At 43.0% G+C, this 13,164-nt stretch overlaps 1 protein-coding gene across 3 annotated transcripts in view; it reads left to right on the forward strand.

Moving 5' to 3' along the window:
* Positions 1-13,164, forward strand: part of Usp42 (ubiquitin specific peptidase 42) — a 45,670-nt gene that overhangs the window by 27,589 nt on the left and 4,917 nt on the right. For all 3 annotated transcript variants that reach the window (XM_047533859.1, XM_047533855.1, XM_047533856.1), the window contains exons 7-15: positions 280-350; positions 1,110-1,192; positions 2,595-2,706; positions 3,538-3,678; positions 3,858-3,958; positions 5,914-6,067; positions 7,461-8,174; positions 8,291-8,385; positions 10,822-12,312. In XM_047533859.1, the coding sequence (XP_047389815.1) occupies positions 280-350; positions 1,110-1,192; positions 2,595-2,706; positions 3,538-3,678; positions 3,858-3,958; positions 5,914-6,067; positions 7,461-8,174; positions 8,291-8,385; positions 10,822-12,312 (2,962 nt within the window). The remainder of the gene's footprint in view (positions 1-279; positions 351-1,109; positions 1,193-2,594; positions 2,707-3,537; positions 3,679-3,857; positions 3,959-5,913; positions 6,068-7,460; positions 8,175-8,290; positions 8,386-10,821; positions 12,313-13,164) is intronic.

Raw genomic sequence — 13,164 nt, forward strand, 5'->3', positions numbered from 1 at the left:
TAGGATGTATTTAATTTTTATCACTGGCATGTTGTCATTCTAAGATGTTTTACCAGTTTGTATTCCAATAAGTAGTGTATGAGGGGCCAGATTCATGACTTTTCATCTATACTGTGTATAGTATTAACTTAATTTTTTTTTTGTCCAGTCTAATAGAAGAAAAATTTTGCTGGTTTAATTTTTTATTTTGAAATATTATTTATGTTCTGTCATTTCAGTAGTTGGTACTGATGTGATGATTATCCTTTGTTTATCTTTTGCATTTTCTTTTCGTTTCAGTCAAGTGTTTAAATTGCAAGGGCGTTTCAGATACGTTTGATCCATATCTTGATATAACATTGGAGATAAAGGTAAATTTAATAATTATTTTGATGGTTAAGTTTAAAACCTTTTTATTACCTTTTGATTTTTTATTTAAGAAATCTTAATGCAGTCAGATTTTTGATCCCTGTATTAGCCAAACTTAGAGGGTTATTATTTTTTAGAAACTGTTTTGCTTCTTGCATTTTAACTCCTGTTTTTTATTGTTCTTGAGTTTTCATTTTTCTGATTACAGACTTAATACATGCTAATGATAAAAAGAAGCATTGCAGATATATGTAAAACCTAGCCTTTATAATTAATTCTTTAGTAGTTTGATATATATATTGCTCCAGAATAGATGACTTCCTTTTCAAAGAAGTGGGATTATGACTTAGTCTGTCCACTCGCTGTGTTCATTTAATTCTGCTTGGAGACCCTCTGCATCATTGTGTCCTTTGGGCAGTTGTGTGGTGGTCCAGTCAGAGGATATACCATAGTTCACCTACCTGGTTCCTTGCTGTTTTCTACTTTTAATGGTATTCTAGGTAAAGGTACAGTGAGCAATCTCTACTTATTTTTATTCACTTTAATCTGTTCTTTTAATGGGACAGGAAATAATTTGGTATGAAGATGTATACAAGTGGACATCATAATAAAGAAAATATCTTTTACATAAAAGTTCTTATTTGTTTTTCTGTCTGAGTCTTCTGCTTTCATATTCTCTTTCCCTTACCCTTCTTCCCTCTCTTTTTCTTTTAACCTATGATGGTGTGTAGTGGTATGGTCTTTGTGCTTTTTTCTCCCAGGCTGCCCAGAGTGTTAATAAGGCATTGGAGCAGTTCGTGAAACCAGAACAGCTGGATGGAGAAAACTCCTACAAGTGCAGCAAGTACGATGGGTGGTAACTTTTTTAGTTCTTGTTGCTGGCTGTTCCAGTGGGGGTGGCAGGGATACTTGGTTTGAAAGAATTTGAAAGAATCCAAATGACCCACTAAGTTGCCTTAAGCTTTTGATGCCATCTGGGGAGACACTATGTCCCTGTCCACTAGAGGCCAGGACATGGAATGTATAATGTTTCCACTCTTTCAAGATGTGTGGCTTTGTGTCCTTGGAGGTCTGGCACTTCACTCTGGGGGCCCGTTGGTTGGAAGAAAGCAAGCTAATACCATCCATACTACACACATGGTATCTCCTCCAAGGACCTCACAGCATGGGATAACATGTTGTCAGGCAGCATCTTCATTGCCTTTCCTGGTAGAAAAAAGTTTAGATGGGGTAGGGTGGGGATCACTTTCTCTGAGAAGAAAGGGTACCCAGGGTGTGGGGTAGCTGCTAATTTAGATTATTCAGTAATGTATTTTTCTAGGCAGTAAAGACAGCCTGTTTTAAGAAGGCCCTGTTTTCATATGTTTTAAATAGATTTCTACTTTATAGTCAAGTTATATAGGAAAATTTTTATTATTATATACTTATTCTAGGGGGAAGAGGGCTCCCTTATCTCCAATACTGGGGCCATTTCTCCTGTTTCAAACTCCATAGACATTTCTTATCTTTATTTTTTTCCTTTTATATCTGGACACAATACGTTTATTTTATTTATTTATTTTTATGTGGTGCTGATTGGACCCAGTGCCTCACGCATGCCAGGCAAGCAAGCACTATACCATTGAACCACAACCCCAGCTCCTTTTATATCTGGATAGATAGGGGTTTGCTGTCCACGCCATAACAGAACTATGCCAACTTAAAAATTTTTTAGGTTTTAAACCCAGGTTGCTCAGCCATTGAGCTACATCCCCAACCCTTTTTATTTTGTAACAGGCTGTCATTAAGTTGCAGAGGCGTGCTTTGAACTTAGAATCCTCCTGCCTCAGCCTTCTGAGTTGCTGGGTTTATAGTTGTATGCCACTGTCCTGGTTCTTATTAGCTTTAAGTTTTTATAAACTTATTATTATAATTATTACCATTTTTGCAGTGCTAGGGGTTGAACCCAGGGCCTCATGCATGCTGGGCAAGTGCTCCACCATTGAGTAACACCCCCCGCCTGTTTTTAATATTAGTAGTAGTTTACATGGCTTGGTGTTTTGGCATTGTCCTACTTTTCCTTCATGCAAGTAGGCAATTAGGTATTTTCAATTTTAATATTTTCACTGTTGATTTAAGGGGCTGGTGTTTCCTGTCTGGTATCCTTGTTTTGGAATCTTCATTTAGGATGTTATAGAAAAACAACTAGGGAAAGACTAAAACAGAAAAATACATGTTTTTTTAATCCTTTGTTTCTGTTTTTCAAGGTGTAAAAAGATGGTTCCAGCTTCGAAGAGGTTCACTATACATAGATCTTCAAATGTTCTTACACTTTCTCTGAAACGCTTTGCAAATTTTACTGGTGGAAAAATTGCTAAGGTATGTTAAAATAATCTTTTATGTGAAACCTTTCAAGGCTTAAGTGTAACTATTAAAGGTTATAAATGACCTAAGTGAATAATCATCAGATGAATTTTCTGAGTTCTTCAAGCATTTGGTAGCAGGAAAAGGAAAAAAAAAAAAAAAGATCAAATAATTGTGCCAGTAGTTTGGCCTATGTGCTTATGAGTGTGTGTGTTTTAGTGTGCACTTCAACTGGCTGGACTTTCTAGTGATAAAATTGGTAACTGTTATCTGCATTTGGGCTTCATAGTCAGTTCTTTGGTATCCATGGTAATGAGGGGATACAGGGACAGCTTGTATAATTTGAAATCCGAAGATGTCCTTGCTAGATCTTAGTTCATTTTCTTGTTTATTTTCTGATTTTTTCAGTACACTGAATTTTCCTGTTTTCTTCCCACTTACTGAAATTTTAATATGGTCAAAAATTTAGTAGCATGCAAGAAAAATAAATAAATACATTCCTGAATTATTTTAAAATAAAAATAAGTGGTGATGAATGTCCAGAGTTGTCATTTAGATTATTGTTTGGTGGATTTCAAGAATTCACTGAATGTGGATCCTTCTTTGTTTAAGGGAAATAAAAGACAGAGGGGCTGCCTTCAGTGCACTTAAGTTCAGGTGTTTTCCGAGTTAATCGTGTCCTTTGAAAAGGTGGCTAAATGCATTGGGGTTTTGCTGTAACATCACAGCATGCCGTGTCCCATGGGTCATCTTCCAGGATACTCTAAATATTCTGTACCTAAATATGTGGGATAGTGTGTTTCTTCAGAAATTATATTCTTTTCTCCTCTTCCCATATCTGTTTAGGATGTGAAATATCCTGAATATCTTGATATTCGTCCATACATGTCTCAACCAAATGGAGAACCAATTATTTATGTTCTGTATGCAGTGCTGGTACACACTGGTTTTAATTGCCATGCTGGCCATTACTTCTGTTACATAAAAGTAAGTTGTGTGGATTTGGCTAGTAGTTGTATCACATATATACCGTAAGATAGCTCTAGTGTTCTTGTGGGCAAAAGATGGAACTTAAATGGTTAACCTGTGAATGCCTGTTTTTCTTAATTGTCTTTTGACTATGTTCCTTGTTCATCTAACTAACCTCTCTATTGACTCTTTTGCAGGCTAGTAATGGCCTCTGGTATCAAATGAATGATTCCATTGTATCTACCAGTGATATTAGATCGGTACTCAGCCAACAAGCTTATGTGCTCTTTTATATCAGGTATTGTCATGAAAACAACTTGTTAAATTTTCTGTTCCATCATTTCTTTTCTTATCAACATACTTAAGTTCAATTTTTGAGTCCCCCCCCCTTTTCTTTTCCTTCCCCTACTACTGGGGATTGAACCCAGGGGTTCAGTCTACCACTGAGCTACACCCCCTCCCCTTTTTAGTATTCATTTTGAGACAGGGTCTGAATTGCCTAGACTGGATTTGTACTTGGAATTCACCTACTTCGGCCTTCTGAGTAGTCAGAATTACAGGCGTGTACCTATATGCCTGGCCAATTTTAAGTTATTTGTTTACTTATTTTAATGATAGTTTGAAGATTAGCTCTGCCATTGACCTGGAGAGTGAGCAGGTTGTTTTGGAGTATGGATTACGAGTTTGTCATACTTTCCAGCTCTTTGGCAACTCAGCACTGAAAGGTGCAGAGGAAAGGAGAGATGACAACTTAGAAGGGGGTAGCCTATGCTGCTGGTGGCAGAACAAGTTGACCAGGGGCCATGGAGGCAGCGGGTGACCTTGGGAAGGGGTCTCTGAGCACCCTTCGTGGTCACAGCCAGCATCTCCCCACTACTGAGTGTAGGCTGCCAGTCAAGCATGGCTGGGCCAGCACCAGCACTCAGGGCTGTCCTGTTACAGCTGTGAGCTCTGACTCATCACTTCCATTTTTGTAAAAATCTGATGCGTGCTCCAGTGTGTCTCCTCGTTTTTTGTTTTGTTTTGTTTTGTTTTGTAATGCTGGGAATAGAACCCAGAGCATTGAGCAGGCTGGGCAAGTACTCTGTCCCTCAGCATGTCCCTTTTTAATAGCTGACAATTAAGAATATCCTTAAATGCTCAACATTAGCAAAATGATCATATCCTTGTGTTGAAATATTACATAGTTGTTAAGAGTGATTTTTCTTTTGTTTTTCTGTTTGTGTGTGTGTTCATGTGTTCAGTACTAGGCATTGTACCCAGGAGGAACATTACCACTGGACCACATCCTTAGCTCTTTTGATTTTTTGTTTTGAGACAGGGTCTCGCTAAGTTACCCAAGCTGGCCTCAAACTTGGAATCCTCTTGCTGACAGTGATTTTTTTTTTTTTTTTTTTTTTTGGTACCAGGATTGAACCCAGGGGTACTTAACCACTGAGCAACATTCCCAGCCCTTTTAAATTCTCTCTCTCTTTTTTTTTTTTGGTGGTACTGGGGATCGAACTCAGGGCCTTGTGCTTGCAAGGCAAGCACTCTACCAGCTGAGCTATCTCCCCAGCCCCCTTTTAAATTCTCGATGCAGGGTCTTGCTAAGCTGCTGAGACTGGCTTTGAACTTGCAGTCCTCCTGCCTCAGTCTCCCAAACTCCTGGGATTATAGGCATTCATGCCACCATGCCCAATTGAGGGTGATTTTTATAAAACCTTTTTTTTCCTTAACACTCTGGAAGAGTGCTGAATGTGTATGGAAGGAAAGTTTAGGTACTGATTTAAATGTCAGCATTTAGTGTTTAGTTTGAAATACTAAGCTCTAGTGAAAAGCAACAATATGAGTGGAAGCCTGCGGGACAAGCCAGCCACTAGATAGCATGGGAGCTGCTGCGAGGGGCAAGATTGAGGGTGATGTTTCCTTCCTAACTTTGCTGGACATTAGAGTTTTCTACAATGGTACATATTTATAATTTTAAAATACATAACAGAAAAAGAAAAATACCTTTCATATAATGGCTTGCTTGGAATATACAATTGTAAAATACCATTTCATTTACCCAGTTGCCCCTGTTGTGTCCTGATCTAAGCCTCCTTAGCATTGGCCTAAACTAAAGGAAATAACATGTATGCTCTGTACAGGGTGACAGAAAAGCACTCTTTTTCCGTCAGTTTCTGAGGGGTTAAGTGCTGTTGAATTTGTAAGTGAATCTCTTCTGAGGAGATGTCCTTCCTCACCCTAAGCCATATCACTCTTTGTCCTCAGGTCCCATGATGTGAAAAATGGAGGTGAACTTACTCATTCCACCCATAGCCCAGGCCAGTCCTCTCCCCGCCCAGTAATTAGTCAGCGGGTTGTAACCAACAAGCAGGCCACACCAGGGTTTATTGGACCACAGCTTCCCTCTCACCTGATAAAGGTAACATTTATAGGTGGAATATAACTTTTATGCTAATTTTTTGAATGTACCCTTGAACCCTCAAGTTAACATTGCAGTGGTTGTTTTGTCCTCATGTACAACTGAATCTCTTGTTAAAAATGTTGATTCAAGCCCTTTATTACAAAATAATGGCAAGTATACAGAAACTTCAGCATGTATAGAGTGATCAAGGAGATAGTCTGGATGTGAGTCTATTTAAATATGAGCTCCCACTGTGGATTCCTGCTCTCTTTATGGGTTAGATATATGTGTTCTTAATGTTGGATACCAGAGTAGGACCCTTTTACAAAGGACACTTTCTTTATGTCCATGTAGCTATTTCAGGAGTGTGGCATTTTCTGTCTGCCTTCTACCTGAATTTGATCATGCTTTTGATGGTCCTGTCAGGAGGACTGTCCTCTGTCACATGAAGCAGTCCATGGAATGGGGCCTGACTTGCCAGACTCGCACAGGAAATTGTGAGCAGCTTGTCTGCCTTTTGGAATAAGCTATGTCACTGGTGCTGTGGTGTTCTACAGCTTCCCAGTTGGAGTTTAATTTGAATGAACAGGTTTTCTAGTTATATGTGCTTTTTTTTTTTTTTTTTAAGGACATTAGGCAGTATTAGAATTAAATGATTAAATGTCTTTGTGAGCTGGGCAGGCAGCTGGCTTCTGAGTTGGGCTCTTCTTCAGAGTGACATTAGGGCATTGGCAAACCAGAGAGTACATGACTGTGGAAGGGGGGTAGCTGTGATTGGTTTATTAAGTTTTTTGTTGGGTTGGTTTTTACCATGAAACCTTCCAATATTAAAGTAATGCTAATTCAAATATTTAAGAAAACACTGTGAAGGCCCAACATGATTTCGTCTTTCACCCAGGTCCTCCCAGGGATTCAGCGCTAGTAGTGGGAACCTGGAACTACAGACCTGCACGAGTAGAACTGGGAGAAGACCCGGGGTGGTGACTGGGGTGTCCAGTGAGGGTTGTTCCAGCCTCTTCTATCTGCCCACCTGATGGTCTCCTTTGCTCTGAGGCCAGTGGTGATTCCTGCTTCCTTGTACTTCCTTCTGTCTGTACAGTGGTGGCCTCACGGGAAACCCAGCTGAGGAGAATTTATGTGACTTGGTTCCCAGAGTGGCCTGATGATTTCTGTCAGGTTTGGAATAGAAAGAATTTGGTCTGGGGATTGTGTTCTAGCAAAAATATTTGTCTTTTGTTGATTAATTGCCAGAAAACTAGGGCATGTGGGTTGTAGCAGATGAAAAGAAAATGGAGGTATTTCTAGATATGAGCAACCTGTAAGTCATAACAAGGCCCACATTGGAAATGCTCTCTGCCAGGTTGGATCACTTTCTGGGGCACTGACCTGAGTATGGTTTTCTTCCTTCCAGAATCCACCTCACTTGAATGGGACTGGGCCACTGAAGGAAACACCAAGCAGTTCCATGTCAAGTCCTAATGGAAATCCCAGTGTCAACAGGGCTGGTCCTGTTAATGCTTCCACTTCTGTTCAAAACTGGTCAGTTAACAGGCCCTCAGTTATTCCAGAACATCCCAAGAAACAAAAAATTACCATCAGTATTCACAACAAGTTGCCTGTTCGCCAAGGTCAGTCTCAACCTAACCTTCATAGCAATTCTTTGGAGGCTCCTAACAAGCCTGTTCCCTCTTCTACCATTACCAATTCTTCTGCAATACAGTCTACCTCGAATGCATCTACGATGTCAATTTCTAATAAAGTAGCAAAACCCATGTCTCCGAGTGAATCCTGCTCCAAGCCAGTGGTGAATGGCAAGTCCAAGCTAAGCTCCAGCGTGCTGGTCCCCTATGGTGCCGAGTCATCCGAAGAGTCTGACGAGGAATCAAAGGGCCTGGCCAAGGAGAACGGTGTGGGTACGACGAGCTCTCACTCTGGCGGCGAAGAGGCCGAAGACGATGAGGCCTCTCAGCATGAGCTTCAAGAACCTATCACTTTAAATGGTGCTAATGGTGCAGAGGACAACCCAAAAGAAAATGGCCTGTCATTTGATGGTGCCAGCTGCCAAGTCCAGCCTACTCTACACTCAGAAAACCCCTTTTCTAAAGCGAATGGTCTTCCTGGAAAGGTGAGAGAGTGGAAGAGGCTTTGCTTTGAGTCTCATTCTGGGCCGTTCACATGACCAGACTGCAGTGAATGTGGAGCTGGCAGCTAGACTTAATGTGTTTTTGCTTTTCATTGTAGTTGATGCCTGCTCCTTTGCCATCTCTCCCAGAAGACAAAATCTTAGAGACCTTCAAACTTAGCAACAAAGTAAAAGGCCCAACAGATGAAACAAGGTAAGAAAGGAATGAATTAGTAGGAAATGAACTTCATGGTATGACATCCAGAGTGTTAAGAAGTCTTCTAGTGAACACTCTGAACCCTGGAATGATTTGGGGGATTGAAGCCAGAGCCACTGTCTGACTGAGCTACATCCCCAACCCTTTTTATCTTCAATTAAAAAAAAAAAAATTTTTGAGGAAGGGTCTTGCTAAATTGCCCAGGCTGCACTCAACCTTGTGATATCCCCACTTAGCCCTTCTGAATAGCTGGGATTACAGTGTACACTTTGCCCAGCTGAAGCTTGGAATGATTTGCATAAGTCCATAGGATTCATTAATTTGCCTTTTGGAGTAGTAAGAAAAAATGTACCCTTTGGGACTCAGTCATTACAGTGTGGCACAGTCCCACTGACGGTTCCCTTTCTCACCAGTGCTGCTTTTGCCCCACTTCTGAATCTGATGTCCAGAGCTATCTTTCTAGTGACAAACAGGTGAAGCTGTCTTAAGATTATAGGGCAGGGGTTTGCAGCTCTATCAGAAAGCAAATGTTCTTAGAAGGCTCCTCCAGAAATCTAAAAATTCACAGAAAACAGCCTGCCTCTACACTCAAATTTGGGGTGGAAGGGTACTGGGGATTGAACTCAGGAGTACTCGACCACTGAACCACATCCCCAGCCCTATTTTGTATTTTATTTAGAGACAGGGTCTTACTGAGTTGCTTAGTGCCTTGCTTTTGCTGAGGCTGGCTTTGAACTCACTATCCTCCTTCCTCAGCCTCCTGAGCCACTGGGATTACAGGCATTTGCCATCGCGCTTGGCTTACACTCAGTTTTTTAAAAAAATCAATGTATTACCAGGTGCAATGGTGCATGCCTGTAATCCAGCAACTCAGGAGGCTGAGGCAGGAGGATTGCAAGTTCAAGGCCAGCCTCAGCAACTTAGACCCTGTCTCAAAAATAAACAAAATAACTAACAGGGCTGAGGATGTATGTAGCTCAGAGGTAGAATGCCCCTGGGCTAAATCCCTAGTGTCATGTCTCGGGTCTTTCTGTTGTGCCCCTCCCCCCCACATTCAATATATTGACCTAACTGTAATTTAGGAATAAAAGGAAAGGGGTTTGAAATGTAGCCATAGCTCTTTCAGTGCAGAAGCTACCAGGTATGGCACGTGTGCACAGGTGTGCTCTGAACATGGCTGTGTAGAATGCAACTTGAAGTCATTGACTCAGTAAGTACCATGCACAGATTTGCCATCAGGCACGCCAACCTCTCTTTTTCTTTTTTTTGGGGTGCTGGGGATCGAACCCAGGGCCTTGTGCTTACAAGGCAAGCACTCTACCGACTGAGCTATCTCCCCAGCCCCACGCCAACCTCTCTTGATGAAAACTTTTGGTGAGGTTCTTACCAAATCATAGCATGACACCCCTCTCTTCCTTTACACCATAATTGAATTGCTGGAAAATTTAGTGTTGTGAAAACAGTGCTAGTAATGGAACTGGTGTTTCTACCCCTGTAGGTGTGAGGACATGTTGGGTAGAGGACCCTGGGGTTCCCCCAACACTCTGGCTGCCCCAGATAACACCTGCCAGGTGCCCCCACTGAGCACCCATGTCAGGGAGGTTTAATTGTTAAAGTGGAATAGTCAGTCCTGGGAGGATACTCATCCCTAGTTTACCTCAAAGACAGAATAGCTGTAGTGCTCTGTCTTGGACAGTGTCTTTCCATGTTTCTTTCTAGTCTAGTCTAGTGGTCCTCAGCTCTAATGTGCCTGGGAATTATTATAGGTGATATTGACAAGGCCATGATGTAGTGTGGCCAGGCATGTGCTGCGCTATGTGTTCATTTGGGAGTCCCCTTCTGTAGCTCTCCATGGTGACTTCAAAGGTGTTATCTCCCCTCTAAAGAGTAGAGACCACCCTTGAAAGTATTTTATTATTTTCAAGCAGCTGTCGCCAGCCTTGGGAATATGTCAGAAGCTCTCCAGCAGCTAAGGGTGGGAGAATCTATCACAGAATATTTTCCTAAAACCTCTGTGACTCCTTTTAGGTGTCCGTAATTCTGGGAGTTGCTGGTTCTGTTTGGAGGTAGCTCCCCTTCCTCTGAGGCACCAAGAGGAAGGTGGAGGGATCTACAGAATTAAGTGACCCCAGCATAATTTTTTGTTGTCATTGTTTAGATTTAGTTCTTAAGAAGAACTAAAAATATATCTGGATATAGGAAGAGTCTAGGACTGCAGAATCCTTGTTGCTGAAAAGTAGGAAGTAGGCTACATACAAATTTTATTTAATAGAAAAAAATTTTGATTTTTTTAGAGGCAATAAGCCTGATACTAGGTTTCAACTAGATATACTTAAAGTTATAAAATATTTAGTACACATAAGCCAGTGACAAGAACCTGTTCAGAAGTCAGGCTAACTCTTGGTTTGTTTCTTTGTTTTGGTGGGGCTGCAGTTCGACTGGAACAGAGATAAGTCCAACTGAGGACCCTGCTGCAGAGCCGGAAGTTGGCAGTGTCACTGCTGGTTCCCATGAGAAAGTGGAGACAGTCACAAGTCTGAGCAGCAAGTTAAAGAAGGCTCTGCCACCCTCCGACCCCAGTACCAAATCTACCAAAGAAGAAGTCTCTGAAAACATGTCAGCAAAACCTGATGAGTCTTTGCCCATTATTAACAATCTTTGTAACACCAACAAGAATACCACAGGGGATGATCACCTTTCTAAACTGTGTGACACTGAGAGTCTCACAAATGACCAGAGCAAAACATCCCAAGAGGTAAAAGGAATGTTAATTGAGAGTCCCCGGGACTCTGCCCCAGTGGAGATAGTGGAGAAGCTGAGCCCAGCTTCCTCAGTACGTTCAGAAGATGAATGTGAGCATAAACTCTTAGTTTACCTCAGCAGAGACAGGTGCAGGGACGCAGAGGACCCTTCCAGAAGCACAGTCGTGTCCACAGATGCATTGACTTCTCCCCAGCCAGACAGGGCCACAGGAGCCCACTCAGACGGTGGTGCCGAGCCCAGCAGTGGTGAGAGATGTGATGAAAACAAGGTTGGACAGAAAGTTCAGGATCATTCTCCAGTTAAGGAAAAAATCAGTAGCCTCAGAAGAGTTGATCGAGGACATTATCGTAACCGCAGAGATCGTTCCTCCAGCGGAGAGCACACAAGGGAAAGTAGGAGCAAGACAGAGGACCATTATCACAAAAAGCGGCGCTACATTAGAGAGCGGGGCAAGCAGGAGCGTCACCCGGCAGAGCACTGTAATGGGAGCCAGCACCCGCCTTGCCACAGCGAGCGGGGCAGCCCCAGCGAGCGCCGCTCTCTGGGCAGGTACAGCTACCACCACTCTCGCAGCAGAGGTGGCTCAGACCAGGACTGGACCAGGTACCACCACTCAGAGAGTGAGCATGCCTGGGGCCGGGAGAAGTACTACCCCGAGAAAACGAGGTGGGACAAGTGCAGGTATTATCACGACAGGTACATCCCCTACGCAGCCAGGGAGGCCAGGGAGTGGAGGCCCCTGCACAGCAGTGGCCGGGAGCATGACCGAGCAGGACAGCACGCGCGGCTGCACAAGGACTGCTACAGGGGCAGGAAGGGCTGGGAGCCTCCCGCCAGGGGGAAGGAGCGGCACCACTTCCACAGTGTGCGGGTGGGGGCAGCCTCTGCCCTTCCTCTGCACCCCGAGAGGTACCCGCAGGAGGAGGCTGCCCTGGGAGCTGAAGACAGCAGTTTCAGCCTCTCTGATCGGTTTCACGAACATGAAACTGCAAAGTCGCGGAAACGGCGGTACGAGAGCATCGACCCTAACGACAGCCACTTGGAAAAGAAAGCCCACAGAAGCTTACAGAAGGACCTTTTAGAAGAGCCGAAGGCGAAGAAGCACAAGAAGTCAAAGAAGAAAAAGAAATCCAAAGACAAACACCGAGAGCGCGACTGCAGGTGAGGGCTGTGGCGCCCCCGGAGCTCCCGGCAGCAGCAGTAACAAGCAGGGCTGTCGCTTACCCGGTGTGACGTGTATTTCTGATCTCTCTGGGTTTTGAGATTCTCTGTTTCTATACTTTTCTAAAGCCGCTCCTGTCGAGCTGCGAGCTGTGTTGGTATTGGAATGGCTGACAGCCTCATTTCTCAAAATGATGTTGCCCTTTCAGTTGATGCTTTACAACCCCCCTGGGAGTAGGCACAGTGTTGTGTAAATGTAACTGGGAACCTCTGTCTTCAAGGTCGGTTTTTATTTGTCTGATGTAGTTACATTTTCATATCTGTTATATTTTCTTCAACTTAGGGACAAGATAGGTAGAAAACAGGAGGCCACAGTTCCTTTGATGTTTGCCCGCCTGCCCAGAGTCGGCGTCTTAGATGCATCACTTATTTCCTTGGCCTGCCTTTGTCTATCTTTCTGTCTCTGTTTCTCAGTTCAAATCCTAAATGTGTTTAAAGTTTTACAAAGCATGTTGGCAACTGTCTTTAAAATGACCGATACATGCTGTGATGAGCGAGTGTGACCAGTGGGATTACTATGTGCTTCAGTTGGCATCTCTTAAAATTAGAATGCTGGGTAAAGGTTGCTAAAAACCCCGTGTAAACAGGCAGCAGGTACACGAGGGGAAGGGAGATCACAAGCTTCTTCCCTTCTCTGTGCCTGAGACATATGACAAAACACTGTTTTCCTTCAGCCATCGGTTTCAGGAGCAGTCAGCCACAGTCCCAGCTCCTGAGTGCTGCTGGAGGTGGGTGGGGGTGGCCAGAGTTGGGGTCTCCAAGGCAGGCTAATTTTGACTCTGGGCTTAAAAA

This window comes from Sciurus carolinensis, chromosome 18, assembly GCF_902686445.1.
Source record: "Sciurus carolinensis chromosome 18, mSciCar1.2, whole genome shotgun sequence".
Taxonomy (NCBI): Eukaryota; Metazoa; Chordata; class Mammalia; order Rodentia; family Sciuridae; genus Sciurus; species Sciurus carolinensis.